This window comes from Psammomys obesus, unplaced genomic scaffold, assembly GCF_907164565.1.
Source record: "Psammomys obesus unplaced genomic scaffold, mPsaObe1.curated_primary_1811, whole genome shotgun sequence".
Classification (NCBI taxonomy): Eukaryota; Metazoa; Chordata; class Mammalia; order Rodentia; family Muridae; genus Psammomys; species Psammomys obesus.
The window spans coordinates 383,744-406,657 of NW_026593286.1; the positions used below are offsets into that span (position 1 = coordinate 383,744).

The window sequence follows — 22,914 nt, forward strand, 5'->3', positions numbered from 1 at the left end:
ACACTGGACTTGCAGAGCCTGTGGCATGAACGGAAGTACAGAGAGTAGTGAGCTAGTGTCCCATTAGTGAAAGAATCTGCTAAAAATCTCCCCACTGAGCAAGAACAAGGGCATATCAAGAAGGCACATACCTATTAGTTTTATTACAACCTTGTTTTCTCAACACATTTGCATACAGCATATGTTACGTGTGGGAAAACAGAGAAACAACCTACAAATTGATGTTTGGGATATGGATAATTAACATAGGACTCCCTTTATTTCTTGCATTTCTACTCAGAGAAAAAGCAAACACAAAGGCAATTTGGCTCACAGAAAACTTTCTAAAGGAAACATTATGTAATTCTCTTATTTCTTCATTAGTAGAAGTGAGCCCTGACTTATGAGTACATGGTACATGGAACTAGAGCCTCCCTATTGCTGTACTCTGACCCCTCACCCTGCTGGGACCCTGCTCATTTCTACCAATCACTGCAGCATGGGGAGCCATTTCAAAGCATACAGATACAGAAAGAGCAACCAAATACTCCTATCAAATTCCTAAACTATCAATGACTTCCTGAAGAGCAGAAAAATCAGCTTCAATGAAAAGAGTGTTATGTGACACAACAAAGAGGAAAATATACTTTAAAATTTTAAATTCTTTTTTAATATTTATTTTTAATTTTGTATGTATGAGTATTTTGCCCACATATATATGTGTGTACCATTAGGCAGAGAGAGGGAGACTTGGAATGGCTAGAGTCTTCTGAATCCTCAAAAGCTGGCCTCCAGTGATGCACTCCTCCACCAAGGTCCTGTCTCCTAATTCTGCCCAAACAGCTCCACCAACTAGGGAGCACACACTTAAATATATAAGTTTATGGGGGCCATTCTCATTCAAATCTCCACAGTTGGTTTTAAATATGGATATTATGATAAGACATAGTGATGATCAGACTGTAGGTGCTCGAATGACAAAATGTACATGGGAAATAACCTCAGTATTTGAATAAAGTAAAGAAAAGAGGGCAAGAGATTCTTTTCAGTAAAATAAAAAACTAAATCCAAACCCTAACAATGGCTGGTAGCCAATAAAAACCAGGCGTATGGATACCTGCAGGATAGGTGGCCGAAGCCAAGTGCCATTTTAGTAGAATCCTTGAATAACAAGTGCTGACAGCAAAACACATAACCTTGAGCTTGAAACCCAAGCCTTGTTTGCCAGATAAAGCCAGGAGACCATGGAAGCAAAGTCTAAACATGGCCAATGATAGCGTGGTGATACAGAAGTGAAAGAGCAGTAAACAGCATATGTAAGCCATAGATTCTGGCCTCTATAACATAACGGCATGTTCTAAATTTGAGCCAAATTATAATCAGCTTACTCCAATGTAAGAACCTCCTTAAAAAGGCCCACCCTTGAACAAATCCTTTGCTTTTAAGAGAAACACTGCAAGTACTCAGATACTCACAAACACAGATACTCAGATATCCACAAAAAATAACTGAAGCAGTTGCTACAATAAAATCAGTACAGGGTGTGACAAGACATCAAAGGGAGAAAATCACAAAAGAAGGTTATTTGAGTGAGAAATCTAATATTTCTGCATATTAGCTGTGCAACCTTGGATAAGAATGGAAGACAGGAAGCCTGGTGGTGGTGATACACATCTTTAATCCCAGAGGCAAGTGGCTTTCTATGAGTTCAGAAGCCAGACTGGTCTACAAAGCTAGTTTCAGGACAGCCAGAGCTGTTACACAGAGAAATCCTGTCTTCAAAAATCAAACGAATTCAAACTAGCCAAACAAACAAAACCACCACCACCAAAAACAGCAACAAAAACAAAACAAAAAAATGTGGAAGCTAGGTTAATTATCTTTCAAAAACTAAGTTAAAAGATGGCTTAGCTCAGGTTGTTATCACAAATACATCGCAAGCCGTATGACTTATCTAACATTTGCCTCTTGGTTCTGGAGGCTGAAAATCTAAGACTAAGGTTGCAGTAGACATACTGTGTAATGAGAACTCCTTCCTGGTTCAAAGGCTGAAGTCTTCTTGTAGCCCACATAAGGCAGAGAGAGAGGAAGCACTCTCCTTCGTGTCTCTTTTTACACAGGAACAGAATGGGTTGATGCAGGCTCCAGTTTGGTGTTCTGATTACCTCTCAAGTCCCCATCTCCAATAACCCTGTCAACATTATTTTTAGAGGACACAAATATTTGGTCTACAACATAAGAATACTTTTAGTTGGTAAGCTAATCAAAAAGCAAAATTTAAAAAATGGTTTGAACAGTGTGGGCAGATAAAGCTGTTCACAAAAGACAGGTTATTACACGAATATTCTAGTGCCAGAAATGGGCTAATTCCCTATAATTTGATGGTCAGGGAGACTCCTAAGGCCCTCCAACAATACACAAAATTGCCACAGCTCTTGGTTGCCTACTAGAACTAGTTGGTAAAACCTTACTACTGAAGATACTATAGGTCTTGATCTCATAACATGGAGAAATCAAGCTAGAACTGGACTGGCCAGTCTTCCTTGCACTGAAAGGTGCTGTTTGGGATACTGAGGAGAACCATCAGCAGCAGTATTACTCAGCTGTCAGCTTTATGTGCAACCATATTAACTGGCAAGGCAAGAAGAACCCAGCAGTGCAATAGTGGCAAACTTACAGGTGTAACAAAGTACTTTGTAATTGGATTTGCTGCACATTCCACAGGAGGAAACTCATACTTAGTACTTTGAATCTAGTCAAAAGCCAGTGGTTAGGGGCATCACAGAAACTAGTGAAGAAGTCACTGCTGTGGTTTCGTTAACTAGGAATTCTGTGTTTATCAAATTGCCTTCTAAGTAACTATGCTAATGTCCACAGAATAGTGCTTGTTGTCAGCATTGGTGACAAAATGGTTACCATTTTTGCAATGGTCAGAAATAACTGTAGAGTTTCATGACTGATAAAAGTACAAGAGTTAAATAGCTGCTGAATGCCATCCATAAGTGGGACATTTATAACACCTATCCAAGATTTAAGAAAACTCAAGAAAAAAAAAAAAAGGATGGAAAAGAATGTAAGGGGCAGAGGAAGTGGGGAATGCTGCCTTACAGGCATGACATATTAGTTGTACTCACAGCAGATGTAACTATCTGTACAAGATCTCCAGAAGACTGGGTCTGTCAACATACTATGAAGGAAGGAAGACGGTCCCAACCATTCCTGAGGATTTATTTGACAATAAATCCAAGACTGGAGAGACATTTTCTTCAGTTGTGTAGTACGTGTCTGTAAACAAACTCCCACCTACAAATAGCCCTGTATTAGGCAGGTTTCTTTAGAGTAACAGAACTGATAGAATGAACTCTCTCTCTCTCTCTCTCTCTCTCTCTCTCTCTCTCACACACACACACACACACACACACACCACACACACACACAAAGGGGGATCTACTAAGAGCAGGTTACAAATTGTGATCTGGCTAGTCCAACAGTGGCTATCTCCAGATGGAAAGGCTAAGAATCCAGTTAATTATTTAGTACAAAAGGCTGTTTGTGCTGAATGTCTCAGCTGGTCTTTAGTCTATGTTGGAATCCTGAAGAAGCAGGTTCTAATACCAGTGAAGAAAATGCCTCAGCAGCAAGTCAGCAAGAGTGGAGGCAAGCAGGCTAAAAGCAAAAGCTTCCTTCTCTCATGTCCTTTTGTAGTCTGCTACCAGATTCGAAGTTTTTTTGACTTCAAACAATCCAGATTCAGAGTACAAGAAAATCTTTCTCAGGCATAACCAGCTACCAGGGTTTTAGTTGATTCCAGAGGTAGTGAGGTTAACAACCAAGATAAGCCATCATAAAACCTAATGTTATTCCTAGTTATCTTTAAATGTGACTTCTTTAAGTAGGTAAGAAAGTTTTTTTTAAGATATTATGTTTCACAAGACTTGATGTAAAATTCCTAAGATTATCTTTTTAAATTTTTTGCTGTTGTTGTTTTTAAAGCATAGTTTCTCTGTGTAGCCTTAACTGTCCTGGAACTCACTCTGTAGACCAGGCTGGCCTTGAACTCAGAACCTGCTTCTGCTTGCCGAGTGCTGGGATTAAAGGCATGCACCACTACCGCCTGGCCTTTAAAAATTTTTTAAGACAATTATACATTCTACTTTATAAGTTAAAATTTACATATAATAGCAATTTTATCGGTTAACCACATTAAATACATAATTAAATAATCATCACACTTAAGGAATTTCTATTATTTATATTAAAAAAAATTAAGATTCAGACTCCTAGCAGCAGGGGACATGTAGCCTCAAGTGGCCACCTCGTGTAGTCAGGTAGGACTTCCAGTGGAGGGAGGGAGACACCAGCCCACACACAAAACCTTTGACCCAGCCAATTAACGACTGGCCCACCCTGAGTTGCCATTTGAGGGAACCCACCCCTGACTCTATTAATAACACTCTGCTATTCTTGTAGGCAGAAGGCGAGCGTAACAGTCATCTGAGTGTCTTCACCCAGCAGCTGATGAAGACAGATGCAGAGACCCAGAGCCACACATTAGGAAGACATCAAGAAGCTTGTGGAAAAGGGGGAGGAAGGATTGAAAGAGCCAGAGAGGTCAAGGCCACCACAAGAAAATCGATAGAATCAACTAGCCTGGGCCCACAGGGGATCACAGAGACTGAAACACCAACCAGAGAGCATGCATGAGAGGGTTCTGGGCAACCCACACCCGACATGTACCTTGACTCACATGTGGGACCTCTAATAGCAGGAGCAGGGTTGTCTCTGACTCTGTTGCCTGCCTTTGGATCCCTTTCCCCTAACTGGACAGCCTTGTCTAGCCTCAATATAAAGTGGGTCTAGTCCTACTTGATATGCCAAGGTCGGTTAATACCCATGGGAAGGCTTCCCTTCTGAGGAAGAAAGGAAGGTGACAGGGAGGGAGTGGGAAGAGAGAAGGGAGGCAATTTCCTACTGAGATGTAAAGTAAATAAATTAATAAAAATTTAATAAGAATTTCCTTATTGAAATATAGAATGAACATCATAAGCACAAATCATTTAAGCAATTGTTTCAGCCTTATATAAACAGGAAATTTAGAAAGCTTTGCTATGATATAGTTTAAACTGAGTTAATATATATTAAATCATTATAAAATGATAAAAAATAAAAATAGGGGCTGGAGAGATGGCTCAGAGGTTAAGAGTACTGGCTGTTCTTCCAAAGGACCTGAGTTCAATTCCCAGCAACCACATGGTGGCTCATAACCATCCTCAGTGAGATCTGATGCACTCTTCTGGTGTGCAAGCAGAATGCTGTATACATAATAAAGAAAAAAAAAACTTAAAAATAAAATAAATAAATAAAGATCGGAGTGGGAGAAGAGTGGGAAAGGAGAAGGTAGAGAAATGGCACTTGTTGCTCTTACAGAGGACCTGGGTTTGGTTCCCAGCATCTACGTGGTGGTTTACAAATACCTCTTAACTACAGTTAGTCAGTGAAATAATAGGTGATAGTATTTGCTGTGCAATCCTGAAGACCTGAGTTTGATCCATGGACCTGAGGTGGAAGAAGAAAGCCAATTCCCACAAGTTGTTCTCTGACCTCTACATGCATGTGCATACACACACACCAGACAATAAATAAAATTTAAAAATCAAGTAAAGTTATTGTAGTGGTCTGAATAGGTATGACCCCCATAGACTCATGTGTTTGAACAGCTAGCCCATAAGGACTGACACTGTTAGGAGGTATGCCTTGATGAAATAGGTGTGGCCTTATTCAAGGAAGTGTGTCACTGTGGGGATGGGCTTTGAGGTCTCCTATGCTCAAGCTACTTCCGGTGTGGCACACAGGCTCCTTCTGCTCCCTATGGACCAAGATGTAGAACTATCAGCTACTCTATCCATGTCTGCCTGCACACTGCCATGCTTTTTGCCATGATGATAACCGACTAAACCTGTGACACTAAGCCAGTCCCAATCAAATGTTTTCCTTTATTGCCATGGTCATGGTGCCTCTTCACAGCAATAAAACCCTAAGAGAGTTATAAAACCAAGAATACTTTTTTCTTTTGTTTTTGACACAGGGTTTCTCTGTGTCAAAGTTTCTCTGTGTAGCTTTGGCTATCCTAGAACTAACTCCCTCTGTAGACCAGGCTAGCCTCAGCTGTTCTAGAACTTGCTCTATAGACCAGGCCTCAGACTCCCAGAGATCCACTTGTTTCTGCTCTCCTGAGTGCTGGCATTAAAAGACATGAGCCACTATCCAAAGAACACTTTGGATGTTTGGATATTAGTGAATTTATTTACTTATGTGTGTATGCACACATGTATGTTGGTGCCACTGTGTGGTTGTGTAAGTCAAAGGACAACTCAAGAGAGTCAGTTGTCTCCTTCTACCATGTGGGCCCTAGAGACTGAACTCAGGTTGCCACTGCTGGCATCAAGTGTCCTTACCTGCTAAGATACCTCACTGGCCTTAAAAGGAAATGGTTTAGTAGTAAATTTAATTCCCAGCTCTGACATCAAGGTTGAGAATTCTAATCCCAGTCTCAGGGGAGTCAACACGCTCTTCTGGTCTCATGTGAAAAAAATGCCCCCACCAGTATGGCTTGTGGAAAAGGCTGTACTGCATTTTCTTGATTGATGATTGATGTGGGAGGGCCTAACTCACTTTTGATGGTGCCACCTCTGGGCTGATGGTCCTGGGTGTTGTAAGAAAGCAGGCTGAGGAAGCCATGAAGGGCAATCCAGTAAGCTGTGATCCTCTATGGCAGTGGTTCTCAACCTTCCTAATGCTGCACCCTCTGTATCAGCTCCTGCCTCCAGGTCCCTGCCCTGGCCTCTCTCAGTGATGGACTTCTACGCAATAAGGGTGAAATAAGCCCTTTCTTCCCCAAGTTACTTTTGGCATTGTGTTTTATCACAGCAATAGAAACCCGGCTAAGACAATTCCCAATTTCATTTAATTCCCATATGTGCTGATATAAAAGGAGAGAAGGCTCCCTAGAAATCTAGATGGCTGTCCACTTCAGCACTTGTGGGGGTAGCTATGGAGAGTTTCTAGGTTTCTACAGTGAATTATATGACTTGCATAATGGGAATAATTCTTCGGTTTTTTGTTTTGTTTGTTTGTTGTTTTGTTTTTGTTTTTTAGATAGGCACTCCCTATGTCATTCTAGTTGTTTAGGGCTTGCTATATAGGCCTCAAACTCAAGAGAAATGTGCTTGCCTCTCCTTCTCAAGTACTGGTATTAAATGTATGTGCCACTATGGCCAGCTGTAACAATTATTTTTTTAGATGAACCCTCTGTAAATCTTAAGTCAGAGGAGTCCTGAGATACTATGTTAACAGCATGTGGCATATGGATGTGACGACTGTATACAGTTGCCTTTCTGAGGCTTTCCGAGGGACAGCACATTCTAGAAAGCCAAGAACTTGCCAGTGCAAGTATAACCCAAATGGGGACACATTGCTTATAAAATAATAGATGACATTTCTAGCTGGACTTTGCTACTTTGTGGGTTCTCCCTCCCCCCCCGATTTCACCCCCATCACCAAATAGGAGAGAAAGAAGGATAGAAGGGAGAGAGAGAGATCCTTCAGTCTATTATTTTTCTTGTTTCTTCTCTGAGCACTACTACTAACAAATCACAATCAACCCCCCAAAATGACGAACAACCCACATTGCCTGTTGGTGTCCTAGCATTTATATATCCTCTGAAAAGTTCCCAGAATTACAAATGTCGCACAATTGGTAGCTGGCAAAACTGTGCCTCTGCTAAAGCAAGAGGCAAATCATAGTCAGTTGCTGTGAGCAGTCCAAAGCAGCCCCATATCCCAACATCTGGGATTAAGATGGAAACATATTCTTAAAATATTTGTGTTTTTTAAAGAAACCAAAATTCCAGAATTGTCCCTACAAATATTTAAAAGTATATTATATCCCATAAGGTAGAAAAACAGAGTGCTGTTTGAAGGGAGAGAGATGACTATATTTGTACCCTCTGCTTTCTGGGAAAATCTTGGCTACCTTTTTGGTTACTTAAAAGTGTTAGATAGCAGAATAAAGCAATTTTACTAAAGACACAATCTCATTATGTAGTTCAGATGGTCTCAAACTCGCCATCTTCTTGCCCTAATATCCCAAGTGCTAGGATTGCAGATATGCACCACTATGCCTAGTTTAGAATTTACTTTTTAAATTTTAAAAAAGAGCTAAATGTAAGCAGGGCTGATATGACATAGAAAGGCTCCACAGCTGAGGTGAAGCTGAAATGGAAAAATGTGAGGAGGAGAGAGAGGTTTTCTGCCTAAAAGTGAATGGGGGAAATGAGTGTGGCTTAGAAAAAAATGGCTTCAGCAGAAGGTCTTGGACAGACTGTGTGACAGGCAATTGTATTTTGTGATTGAAGGGTCCTACTCTCAAGCCCACAAACTCTTCTCACAGCCACAGCCTACTGTCCAGTCTACAGTACTTAGGAAGTTCTCAACAACTCAATGTCCACCTGTTTGCCACTGGGCTTTGAAGGATACGAGGTGGACTACTTCAGGGGAGCAACACTTGAAGTCTACATGGCTGAGGCAGTGACTGGGGCAGGCCTCAAGTAACCTGGTTACAGGTTCCCACAGTAGGCCAGGTGGTGGATAGTAGGAGCTAGCAGCATAGTAAGGCTCTGGAAAAGCTGGGAAAGAAAAACCAGCACATCCACAGAGGAAATTAGCGAAAAGGGACCAAAGTTTGGAACACTCCTGTGGGATCAAGAGACTATAAAACAGCTTACTTTCCAGAGCAATCCTGCAATACCTTGGGAGCAATTAAAGATAGGTAACTCCCAATGCAGAAGTATAAATGCACACATGAAGACACAAAAGAATGTGTGTGGCAAGTTTGCTAGGTATAGCTGAGCACTAGGAACCTCTCACACCTCTTAGGAGGCAGCAAAACAGCTAGATCTACCCATTTCTTCCTGTGTAATCAGAACAGCAAAGGGAGGCAGGCACTTCTGAAAGCACTGTGAATCCTACAGGTGTATGTTCTGGGCAGCTGAGGGAAAACCTATGGAAACAAGCAGGCCCACAATCTCCCTGCCCTCAGGAGGCTAGTGTTAGTGACTCTCAATCCTTGTATCTGCACGTCTAGATGTGACACCTGACCAAGTTTGTCCTACCAAATCTCTCCCCCCGATTTGCAAACTGGCAGAGATGCAGTTGGCTAAAGGCTGATGTGTAAAACTTGGTCCTGACCAGGCCCAGAGATAAAAGTTGATGCAAAGATTAATGAGCATGTGGGCACTGCAGGTAAAATAACAGCAGACATGGCTGGTGACACAACCTACCTTCCCCCTGCTCCAGTGGATGATCCATGTCCTGGCAGGAGTGCTCCCTTTCCTGGAACCAAAATGTCCAGGCCAGCAGAATTCTGGGTAATGGGAACAAAAAAGCAAAAACTTCCCTAATGTACCACAAGGTGGAACAATTCCCATTTCTACCCCTTGACTCCTGGATCCACAAATCCTGGCTATGGGAGAAACTGGGCCATGATTGGACACTGATTCAAAGTGTACAGTGCCTTCTGGATGACCCTGCCGCAGTCGTTTGGGCTAGTGACACCTAATTGGTGTTGTAACTGTCTTCAAAATGCCATTCCATCTTTCTATCAGGCCAGCTACTTCAGGATGGTGGGGAGTATGGTAAAATGAATGGATTCCATGAGTATGTGTCTGCTGCCATACTTCTCTGGATGGGAAGTTAGTTTCTTGGTTAAAGCAATACAGTGTGGAAAACCATGACATAACCTTGGCTGTCCTGGACTCTCTTTGTAGACCAGGCTGGACTCGAATTCACAGAGATCCACCTACCTCTGCCTCCTGAGTGCTGGGATTAAAGGTATGCACCACCAAGCCTGGCAGATAAAGCAATTTCTAAGTCCATTGGTGGTAGTTTTGACAGAAGAATTACATGTTAGAAAGGCCAATCTATAACCACAATAAATATTTACTCCAGTAAGGATGAAGCATTGTCCTTTCCATGAAGGAAGTAGTTCAATGTACCTAACTTGCCACCAGGTCACTGGCTGGCCACCCTGAAAAATGATGCCATACTGGTTCAGTGTTGGTCTCTGTTGTTTACAGATCTGGCATTCAGCAGCAGCTGTAGCCAGGTCAGCCTTGACAAATAAAGTTCACATTATTGAGCCCATGCATAACTCCCATCTCTGCCATCATGGCTACACTGCTGTGCTTGCAGACAGGAGGCTAGCATAACTGTCTTCTGAGAGGCTTCATCCAGTAGCTGATGGAAACAGATACAGAGACCCACAGCCAAATAACAGGCCAAGTTTGGGAAGTTTTGTGGAAGAGTGGGCAGAAGGCTAGATGGAGCTGGAGAGGTCAATGACACCACAAGACCTACTGAGTAAATTAGCATGGGCCCATGGGAGCTCATCAACTCCCAATTGAAGACTGAACCAACCACCAACCAAAGAGCATGCATGGGCTGGACCTAGGCCCCTACACATGTGCAGCAGCTGTGACACGGGTCCCTAACAATGGGAGTCGGGGCTGTCTCGAACTCTGATGTCTGCCTTTGGATCCCTTCTCCCCTAGCTGGGCTGCCATATCTGGCCTCAGTGGGAAAGGGTGCGCTTAGTCCTGCTGTGACTTGAGGTGCCAGGGTGGGTTGTACCCCTTAAGAGTCTCCCCTTCTCTGAGAAGAAGGAGGGGACAGTAGAGGAGGGGGCATGAGGGTGGGTCTGGGAGGAGAGGAGGGAGGAGGCTGGGATCAGGTGGTGAAGTGAATAAGTAAATAAGTAAGTAAGTAAGTAAGTAAGTAAATAAATAAATAAATAAATAAATAAATAAATAGGAAAGATAGAAAATGCCTAACAGGCTTGCCTGCCTAAGGCCAAATTGTATGGAGGAATTTTTTTTTTTTTTTTTTTAATTTGGAGTTTCTTCCTCTAAGATGACTTAAGCTTGTGTCAAGTCAGCATAAAACTAGCCAGGACAGCCTATCTGTGAGAACTTGGGCCAAGAATGTAGGTGCCTGAATATCAAAAAGAGATGCAAAAAACAGAAAGGTAGTGAGAATTCAAAGATTAAGATGTAGGTAAAAATAAGTACAAGCCTCTCATGTATTAATTTCTTTCTTGATCACACAAGTAAAAGGAAAGCAAAGTTTTTTTTGTTTATGTTTTTTGTTTTGTTTTGTTTTTTAGCACAGAGGTTCTTGATTGGGGCTTATAGCTCAGAAGGAACAGCTGCCTCTTGTGCTCCTGGGAGAAGTCCTGTCCCCTGCTGGTAATGAAGAGATAAATCACCCTAAGTGCTAGAATCCTTGGTGATGAGGGGACAGTACCACCAGACAAGAAATCCTAACTCAGGGCTGCTTCTTCCCCTCTCACCCAATAGAGCGTTCACGATCAATTATACAGGCATAGAACAGGTGTTCACCAGTACATTACAAAGAACTCCATTTTAAAAATAACTGCCCAGGTGGGGGTGGTGCACACCCAGCACCTGGAGGCAGAGGTGGTGATCTCCGAGTTGGAGGCCAGCCCGTCTACAGAGCTAGTTCTCGGACAGCCAGAGCTACACAGCAAAACTCAACCTTCCCCTCAAAAAAATTCTTTGGGATACAAATAATTTCTCATTTATTAAGGACAAAAGCAAATTTAAACAGAAGGAGACAAATGTGCACATGTGTGTACATATGTATGTACGTATATATGTATGTGTATGTATGTTTTTAAGACAGGGTTCTCTGTTTAGCTTTGGCTGTCCTGGAACTCACTCTGAAGACCAGGCTGATCTCAAACTCATAGAGATCTGCCTGCCTCTGCCTCCTGAGTGCTGGGATTAAAGGTGTGTGGACTACCACAGCCCAGTGCATATTTACTTTTTACATAAAGAATTAAATCTTGGTTGAATATTTGGTACTGCAGGACACAGAGCATCTTCAATGTTTTTCACAGTTGAATGATATTTTGATTTTGTAGTCATTAATGCTGAGAATGATAATTTGCATTAATGTACAGCACAAAAATGGAAGAATGTTTACAGCCACTTGAGAAACTGTTGGAAATTCTAACCTAATTCTACAAAGTTCACTTAATAAGTTTTAAAAGAAACTCAGGTCATCAACACAAACATTCTAACACAATGTAATCCAAAGACATACTAATTTAATACATGCTGAAAAACTATGGCATAGAAAACTATGTTTTCTATAATTAAGCCATTATACTTCTATAGACACGAAAAACTTTGAATGTATAATAAAAACACTGTCATGTATACAACAGCCTCAAAACTGAGCTGAGGCTTTTCAGGCGTTCACTGGCCTTGCATGATGTGAAGCACATGCAGTGTAAAGCATGCATGCTGTGTTCAGAACTAGGGCAGCAATGAAGTTCTGCAATATACCGTGGGTGAACACTTTACTCATTATGCACATTCGGTTTTGAATTACCTTTTGGTCACTGTGCATTAAGAAATCTTTCACTGTTGCCACATTTTTTCACAATGTGCACCTTAAGTTACATGACTCCATATGGGGTTGTGACCCACAGCTAAAGAAGCTGGGATCTAACCAACAAATTTCACTTCTATACCCTCTGCTGAGAGACTGAATCACTGTAGTATTTTTTATAAACTGTGATTGAAAGATTTTCAGGGGTACCAGGATAAGCACGATAACATTTCCCCATTCTCCATTTTCTCATCTAACTTCTCCAAAAGGGTTCATTACTTTCTAATAAAGCACAGGCTGACCCTGGGCGTTTGCTGTTGTTAGGTGGGGGCAGCTGGTGCAGAGAGCTAGTTCCAACACCACAATCTGAAAAGCTAAGAATAAGAATGTCAACGTCTCTGCCATGCACCGCCCAACCACATTCCTAGCATTAGGATTAAAAAAAGATTCAATTTTCCATGATAAAATCACAGGTTTTAAGATCTAGGGCAGAGTCATATAACAGCTATGTATCATCAAATCTTCTAAGAACTTTTGCAAAACACCAACATTACCTCTGAAGTTAAGATGCTAAATTACTAGCTTTTTCTTCTGAGGTCAGACCAAAATGAATTCTAAGGCCGCTTATTTGCCATATTTAGGATGATCACGTGGGAGAAATGGCAAACATCTGTCTGCAATACTTTCTGGAATTCTGACTATTTTTTCCTGGTCAGAATGAAAGCATTAAGCTTTTACTGGAAGACAAAATTTGTATTCTAGCAGGCAACTTCATGATTGAGAATCTGTCTTTGTCACATAGTTAAACTAATGCTTATGCAATTCACTTTTGTTTATTTTGATGGGGGTCTCATTTGCACATGCGGGCCTTGAACTCACTGAGCATCTGAAGATGGCCTTGAACTTCTGATCATACTGAATGCTGGGATGATGGGCAGTGATTACACGTGCCCTACCACAGCCTATTTATGTGTAACAAACAAGCATGCTCAATGCAGCTACATTTCCAGCCTGCTTCTGTACCTTTCTTCTCTCTTTTCTAAAGACAGCCTCACTATGTAGCCTTGGCTAGCCTGCCTCTGCCTGAGCCCTAGGATTCAAACCTGACAACTTATATTTCTTAAACAAAGAAACTGAAAGCCTACCCTAAAGTTTTGAACACATGTGTACTGAAATACACTGAAATTTGACAAAATGTTGTAGTACTAACAAAAAAAAAATCTGACTGCTCACTAGAGCTTGGTCCCCATTTCTCAGTGAAGGGTTAGGACATCCATCCCATCTGCATCCTGCTTCACAGCCCTTCCTTCCTTCCTTTTTTTTCTTTTGAGACAGTCTTTATTTTTTAGATATTTTACTACTTTATTATTTATTTTCTGTGAGTGAGTGCTTGTGTACCACATTCACACCTGATGACTGGCCAGAAGAACATGCCAGATTCTCTGGGACTAGAGTTATAGATGGTTGTGAACCACCAAGTAGGTACTGCGAATCAAACCTCAGTCCTCTGGAAGAGCAGTCAGTGAGTGTTTTTTAATGCTGAGCCATCTTTCCACGGACTTTCTATGTAGCCCTGGTTCATCTGGAACTCAGAGATTTGACTGCTTCTGCCTTTCCAGTGCCAGGACTAAAGGCTATTGCCACCAAGCCTTACTCAAGATCATTTTGTTTTGTTTTGTTGTTATTGTTGTTTTGTTTTGGTTGTTTGGTTTGCTTTTTGAGACAGGTGCGTCTCTGTGTAGCCTTTGCTGTTCTGGAACTTGCTTTGTAGATCAGGCTGGCCTTGAACTCAGAGATTCACCTGCCTCTCTGTTCCCTAGTGCTGGGATTAAAGGTGTGCAACAATACTGCCAAGCTTTGTTTTTTGAGACAGGTAGCCTTGGCCAACCTGGTACTCAGTATGTAGTATAGGCTAACCTCAAATTTATGGCAATCCCCCTACCTCAGACTCCCAAGCTTTTTGAGATTTCAGAAACATATCACTAGACCTATTTTTTGTTTGCTCACTTGTTGTGGGGTTTCTAGCATGGCGCTGAGAGTCAAACTTAGGGCTTTGTACATTCTAGTAAGTGCTCTACTACTGAACAATATCCTCAGCCCCAATGACTCTTTTAATCATTATATGCCACTTTTGCTGCAATAACTTTCAGGTAATAGTTATCCCCTCATACTAAGTTTTAAAAGAGAAAATTATGAACCAATGAACACATACCTTGCCCTAGACATCCTACACTCTGTAGTTTAGAGAGGACCTCTCTACATGAGGTCTTAGGTACCCATTGAACCTCTCCCTTCATTCTAAGAGTGACAGAGTTGGACATTGTCTACCTGTCAGTGCTAGAGCTGAAAGCATTTCTACTCCACAGCTTATCATATAGAACAAAGCAAGTTGATACATAACTATGAGGTTCTGAAATAGAGTTATGGTCCAAAATTAAGATTGTCTAGAGATGAAGCCAGATTTCAGTGTTGATAAACGACCACACACAACTCATTCAATGAACCAAAACAAAGACTCTCCTAGATAAGAAAACCAGCCACTGACTAGTCTTTGGTAACCAAATATCCACATTTTTAAGGATCAAAGGTCCACTAAAGTAAAAATAATAACTGAAGCCTACATCCACACACAGGGCACTCCACCCAGAATCTGCTGTAAAGATTTCCTTTTCTCTTGCTTCACTGCAGTAAGTGTGTTCTACACAAACAGAGGCATTTCAGTCTAGTCACACTCACTCTGAGGAACCATGAAGTATATCTTGCTGCACTTATCATCTTATAAAATTCTGGTAACGAAGTGTCTTTCTATAAATGATGTCTATGAATGGGAGTATCAAAATCCTGGTTTTAAAAAAAACCTAAGATTTGTTGCCATGACACCACTTTTATTTCCAGAACTCAGAGGCAGAGGCAGTCAGATCTCTGAGTTCGAGGCCAGCTTGGTCTATAGAGATAGTTACAGGATAGCCAGGGACTACACTGAGAAACCCTGTCTCAAAAATATTCAAATAAATAAAATAAACTTAGGGCTCAAAACTAAAACCTTTTAGAGTAGAGACCAGACTTCAGTGTTTACTACCATATAACTCATTTAATTAACTAAAACAAGTAAGACTTTTCCAGATCAGAAAAGCAGCCACTGACTGACCTTCGAACAACCAAATACCACATCCATAAGTGTCAAGACACTTAAGTATAATAATCAGGAAGGGGATACGTTGATGGAGGTTCACAAGAATCCATCCAAAGAAAGTGACATTTCAGCAGATTCCTGAAAGATAAATAAGATTTAGCTACAAAATAAGTGTTGGAAGAAACAGGGAGGGAGGGAGGCAGAGGTAGGTGGATCCCTGTGAGTTTGAGGCCAGCCTGGTCTACAAAGCAAGTCCAGGATAGCCAAGGCTACACAGAGAAACCCTGTCTCAAAAAACTAAAAAAAGAAAGAAAGAAAGAAAGAAAGGAAGGAAGGAAGAAAGGAAGGAAGGAAGGAAGGAAGGAAGGAAGGAAGGAAGGAAGGAAGAAAGGCAGGAAGGAGGAATGTGTGAATTTATTAGCTAGGGGTTTTTATTGCTGTCACAAAACATCATGACCAAAAGCAACTTGGGGAAAAAAGGTATTTCACCTTACAGTTTATAGTCAGTCCATCATCCAGAAGGAACTAGGCAGGAACTCAACGCAGAAACTGGGAGGCAGAAACTGAAGCAAAGGCAATGGAGGAGCACTGCTTACTGGGTTGCTCCTCATGGTTTGCTTAGTCTGTAAGAACAACGCAGGACCATCTGCTCAGAAGTGGGACTATCCACAATGGCATGGGCCCATCCACATCAATCATTAATGAAGAAAATGTACCATAGGCTTGCTCACAGGCCAACTGTGTGGTGGCATTCTCTCAGTTAAGGTTCCTTCTTCTCAGATGACTGTAGCTTGTGCCAACTTGACAAAAAATAGCCAGCGTAGTGAGACATGAAAAGTTGGGGATTCCAGGATGTGCTGGTGTCTGTGTTCAGAGGATAAAAAATGAGAGGCTACAATACAAGTCCCAGGAAGAGCTGGGCAACAGTGGCACACACATTTAATCCCAGCACTTGGGAGGCAGAGGCAGGTGGATCTCTGTGAGTTCAAGTCCAGCCTGCTCTACAGAGAGAGTTCCAGGATAGCTAGGGCTAGACAGAGAAACCCTGCCTCAAAAACCTACAAAACCTAAAAAAACAAAACAAAAAATCAACAACAACCAACCAACCAACCAAACAAACAAACAAAAAAACCGGAATCCCCAAAGGAAGGCACTGTGAGATCAAAGAGCTTCACAGGCTACCTTAGTAAACCTATATTATATTCTGTGTGCAAGAAGAGAAGAAGCCATTGAAAGGCTGTGACCAGATGACTAGCATGCTGATCAAAGACTGAGAAGAGAACAGGCTGGAAGTATGACTTGAACTTGCAACCTCTAGCTCTTGGAGGTAAGTCTGGTTTTAAGGGCAATGATGAAGAGTCAGATAATACTAACATGGGTCCTCCTAATCTGTAACTGGTATGCAAAAACGATAACCAAAAACTGGCTATGCTAGTCTAACAGTAATTGTGCATGAGGAGAAAAAGAAAAAGAAAACAGTTATCCTAGCCTAGTATTAGCCACTATCAAAGATAGGCTAAGACACTATAAGAGCAAGCAAGAACTTCTCCACAAGACTGATATAACAGATCCAGCCAGAGATAAAACATAAAATATTGATTTAGTATTAAAAAACTATACAATGTAATTTATGTAATATCAATAGACTAAAAGAAATGCAAATGACCAGGCTGTGGTGATACATCACTTGAGTCCTAGCACCCAGGAGGCAGACAGGTCTGAGTTTAAGACCAACCTGGTCTACACAGTGAGTTGTAGGCCAGACCCTTTCTCAAAACAGAAAGTAATAAAGAATTCCAATTAATGCAAAAATCCGGCAAATTTAAAATGGTTTTAAAGAGAAGCAGAGAACTCTCACTTAACTAGAACAGATGGCAGCTTCTTAACATGTTAAAGGCATCTACAAGACCCAACAACAAACAATATACTTAAGTATGAAACTATAAATGTTTTGCCTTAAGATTAAGAACAGGACTTTAGTCCTCAGAGAAATGCAAATCAAACGACTCTGAGATTCCATCTTACAGCTGTCAGAATGTCTAAGATCAAAAACTCAAGTGACAGAACAGACTGGCAAGGATGTGGAGAAATGGGAACCCTCCTCCATTGCTGGTGGGAGTGCAAACTTGTACAACCACTTTGGAAATCAATCTGGAGGTTTCTCAGAAAATTTGGAATAGCTCTCTCTCAAAACCCAGCAATAACACTCCTGTCCATACACCCAAAAGATGCTCTATCATACAACAAGGACATTTGCTCAACTATATTCATAGCAGCTTTATTTGTAAGAGCCAGAAACTGAAAACAACCCAGATGTCCCCCAACTGATGAATGGATAAACTGTGGTACATTTACACAACGGAATACTACTCAGCTATTAAAAACAAGGAAATCATAAAATTTGCAGGCAAATGGATAGCACTAGAAAAGATCATCTTGAGTGAGGTAACCCAGACCCAGAAAGACGCACATGGTAGGTACTCACTTATAAGCAGATATTAGACTTATAGTACAGGATAACCATACTATAACCCACAGACTCAAAGGAGCCAAGAAGGGCCCAAGGGAAGATGCTGAATCTCATTCAGAACAGGAAATAAATATCTGAAGTAGATGGAGGGAGGGAACTTGGTAGGAGAAGGGGTGGGGAAGGTAACTGGGGTTGAGGACAGAAGGCATGCAGAAAGAAGAAAAACCATGGCCTGGGGCATCTCTGAGACAGGCTGGGGACCTACAGCAGGATAGGCTTCTGGGAAGAAATGGAGGTGACTCCAGCAAAGTCCCTTACTAGCAGGGGACATGAAGACTGAAGAGGCCACTCACTAATCAGACAGGACTCCAAGTAGAGGGAGGGGAACACCCACTCACCTACAAAAACTTCAACCCAAAATTTACCCTGCCTACAAGATGTGCAGGGATAAGGTCAGAGCAGAGATTGGGAGAATGTCCAACCAATGCCTGGCCACACCATGGGAGACAGCAACCTCCTAACACTATTAACAACACTCTGCTATGCTTACAGACAGCAGCTTAGCTGTCCTTTGAGAGGCTCCACCCAGCAATGGATAGAAACAAATGCTGAGACTCACAGCCAAGCACTGGGCGAAGCACAGGTTGTCTTGTGGAAGTGGGAGGAAAGATATAAGGACCAGGAGGGAACAGGATCTCCACAAGAAAACCAACAGAGCCAACTAACCTGGGCCTAGGGTGACTTGCAGAGACTGAAACACCAACCAAAGGTGCTGTATGGACTAGACCTAGGCACCCTGCACATATGGACAGCCTGGTCTTCATGTGGGTCCTCTAGCAAGGGGAGTAGGGGTTGTCTCTGACAAAGACTTGCTTGCATGTGTTTTGATCACTTGCCCCTGGTGATGCTGCCTTGCCAGGCCACTGTGGTAGAGGATGTGCTCAGTCCTGATTTGATGTGCTAGGAGGGGGAGGGGTTCTCCTTTATGGAGGTAGAATTGAGGGGGAATACTGGAAAGAGGGAAGGAGGATGGGACCATGGGAATGGGAGGAGAGGAAGGAGGGGACTACAACTGGGATGCAAAGCGAATAAATAAATAAATAAATAAATAAATGAATGAATGAATAAATAAATAAATAACTTTTACTAATAAAAAAAGATTAAGAACAAGACAATATCTTCTCTCAGCATGTATGTTTAAAACAGCATTAAAAGCTATAAACAATGCAATGATACAATGACTTTTTTTCACAGATAATCTGATCGTGTTTGTTGAAATCTTAAGAAATGCAAAAGGCCAAAAGGAAAAAGAAAGTGTTTTCAGCAAGTTGTGTCAATTCACAGAAGCTTTATCTGTGTCAATTCAGATAAAGTGTCAATTCTTTATCTGAGAAGCAGAAACCATACTTTGTAAATTTTGCTGTGATGTCTTTTGTCAGTGTTTTTGATAGTCATAGATTCCACTAATTCTCTAAGTATCTTTAAGTGTAGGTGTTCTAGGTCCCCATGGACACCTTGGTTTACTGTATTTAATCTTGGTGGGACTTCCACATAAATTGGGTACTTTGAGTGTGATGGAGCCTTTCATGGCTTTTGGTGAGCTTAACTCAGGGTTCTGGAGTTCTAGATATTCAACCACCAGCAAAGCCTCCCTGAGGCAAGTGGCTTCTGAGTTCACTCTCTCAAGCCCAAGAAGCATATAAAAATCTGGACTAGAAGTAAGAACACAAAATGTTAATTTATTTTAAAAAAAGAAGAAAGAACTCTGAAGAATGGGAGTGGCTCTAGTTGAGTAATGGCTTTTTTTAAACAGTCTCACTCTAGCTCAGGCTGGTCTCTAATTAGTGGTATGCCTTCTGAGTGCTGGGACACAGGTGTATACTACCATATCTGCTATTACTTTAATTTGTATTTAATATTATAGGTGAGTTTGAGCTGAGTTTCACTGTTTGGACATACAGTGAATTCTATGCCAACTTCAACTATATTATAAAATGGTATCTCAAAACCAAAACTAAACCAAATCAAAACCAGACAGACAAGACAGATAAGATCACTGAGGTCAATACAGTTCTTACTGCTACAAACCTGATAACACCTCTAGATGAAACTAAGATGCTTTAAAATCATACAAATAAGCTTTTGTTCTCATCTCGTGCCACCTCTTCAGGGTCTTCATGGCTAGAAGAAGCACTCTGTTTTGTTTTTGCTTTTTCCTAGCTCCTCACGCCCTTGCACTGTAGAAGCTCTTTCTGCTTGTGCTGACTCAGGTCAGAAACAGGGCTCTCCTTGACTGACTCACACTTTGTTCTTACAATCTGTCTCAAGAACGATTTCCTACATGCCACACCCACTCAGATGGCTGGAATTAAAATGCTCAAGAATGTGGAGGAATCAGAATCCTTTTAACATTGCTGTTGGCAATGAAAAAGTAGTACCACAGCTTTGGAAAACAGATTGGTGAGTCCTCAAAATGACTAAACCTTGGGGTTACCAGATGATGTTGCAATTTGGTTTCCTTGTCAGTTGCCATGGAACTTACAACATATGCTCACATAAAATAATTTACATGAATAAATTCATAAGCAGCATTATTTACAGACAAATGGTATATATTTTTAGCTATGGTATATTTTTTAGCTATAAAGAAAACCAAAAAATAAAAATCAAACAAACAAAGACAATGGAAACAGTGGATCCTATCAGAATTTTAGGTGGAAGTCATCTTAGATTTACTATTTCCAAGCACTCTGCTGTGTAGTCACCAAAGCAACTCTAGGTTACTTGAATAAGTACACAGCACACAGTCTTATAAGAACCTGGTACAGAATTACTTGACTTGAGAACACAGAAGAAAACATACCTTAAAACCCATGCCTCTTACCTCAACGTCAAACACTTCCACAGTGCTGTCCAGCAGCTTCACTCTGATGCACAGCTGTTTCTCCTGCATCCTGGGTGAGAGGGTCTGCTCTGGCTCCAGGGTACTGACTCCCACTGAGGTCGTTTGGGCACCCAAGCGTGTCCCTGAAGTCGGTAAAACTCTGTATGTTCCTTCTATCTCCCCCATTCTTCATTAGTTGAAAGTAGAGGAAACAGTAAAACAAAAACACACTAAATAACTATATTATTTAGATAGTAAAACAATTTTTAGTAAACAAACAAACAAACAAAACATTGGGTTCACAGAAACCCGCAATATCTTGTATTAAACGTTTGAGTCTTAAATTACATTAAAATAAGGAACACAAAGTTTTTCAAAATGAATAAAACCCTTAAAGATTTTCCAAGGTGCTCTGAGGCAGGGACATAGATTAACTCACTGAACTTTCAGCCATTCATGAGTGACATCATTACCAATCACCTGGGAGAAGGAGAAAACCCATAGCTATCTCTCTTCCCAGTGCTGCTGACTAACCAGCATGTCTCCCTCCTTCAGTCTAGTCATGTGTGCTAACAATCTGGTCTAAGTGCTAGACAGTGTTCTTTCTAGTAAAAGTAATAGGATAGCATCAACATGTGTTTGACATCTTCACAGTAATCTGAAGCAGCCATGGACTGTCTTTTACAGTGGCTCAGCATGCAAAGAACACTACTAGGGATGAAGCTGAAGTACCTGAAAACAGCCAGACTCCTCTTTGCCAGCTTTGTACTCCATTTATTTTGTGGGGTAGAGCAGTTGCCACTGGTCATATGGGAGGGAATCTGTGGCACCAAATGACAGCCCAGACAAGGCATCTGGTGAGTCTAGACATCTGCCCCACACTATTCTCAAAGTGTGTCCCACCTCAAACCCACCACAAAACACTGTTATCACTATGCATGACCATCTAACAAATGACACTAAAGATCCAAAAGGATCAGGATCATTTTCAATCCTCCCTGTTGCACTAAAGGAAAAGCCTGTTTTTAAGCTGTTAAATCCAATAGGTAATTTCCTCACTGTTTCTAACAAAGGGCAAACTAAGTATCAGCTAGAATCTCCTAATACTATTTTTCCTTGTACTAAGGTACTTACTATTTGTGGAAAATTTCCTTCTTAAATATATTTATGGTTGAGTTCTAGAGGAGTCTGGTCTATATGGGATCTTCTCTAAAACAACAAACAAAAACAAAACTAAGCAAGCTGGGTGTGGGGACTTAGGAGGCAGAGGCAAAAGACTCTTGAGTCTGAAGCCAGCCTGGTCTTCAGAGTGAACTTACCTTAAAAAAGAAACAAAATAAAACAAGAAAAATATTTAACAGTAAAACAACGTAACAAAAGATACAGGCCAAAGTGGTGGAAGGGAGACACAAACATCAGATGTTAAACCAATAAAAAATGAAGTCTGCAAAACTTACTTTATGTCTCTTAAATAACTGCAAATGTCTTCTGCTAACTGTAGTAACCTTTTAAACTTGGGCTGGGGCTGTAGCTCAGGGGCTCAGAGCTACACAAGGGTCTGAGTTCTTCAGCACTAAGAAAACAACAACAAGCTCACTCACTTCCCAGCCCATTCTCTCATATGCCAGCCATTGCTGAGGGTCCTTTCATGTCTTCATGCATATCTTACTATCGAGACAAACCAAACAAAGGATCTTGTAGCCTTTGAATTACATTTAAAAGCTTCATGACTCATTTCCAATGAAATCCTTCTTAAAGCCACATCCCACAGGGATCTTGGTTGAAAAGTACTCCATGCATTCAGTTTATCAAAGAAGGCTAAAATCTTTTGGCAAAGTAAAACACAAGGGCCAATGAGAAGGTTCAGCAAGTAAACCTGAGGTAAGCATAAGCTCCATGACCTGATCTCCATCCCAGGACTCACATGGTGGAAAAGACAGAAATGACTCGAGAAAGCCATTTTCTGACTTCCACAAG

The 22,914-nt window shown here is 41.3% G+C and overlaps 1 protein-coding gene across 1 annotated transcript in view; it reads right to left on the reverse strand.

The window, feature by feature from the left end:
* The window catches only part of Farp2 (FERM, ARH/RhoGEF and pleckstrin domain protein 2), a 104,540-nt gene that overhangs the window by 66,282 nt on the left and 15,344 nt on the right, over positions 1–22,914 (reverse strand). The window contains exon 2 of the mRNA XM_055616623.1: positions 20,938–21,124. Within this exon, the coding sequence (XP_055472598.1) occupies positions 20,938–21,123 (186 nt within the window). The 5' untranslated portion in view covers position 21,124. The remainder of the gene's footprint in view (positions 1–20,937; positions 21,125–22,914) is intronic.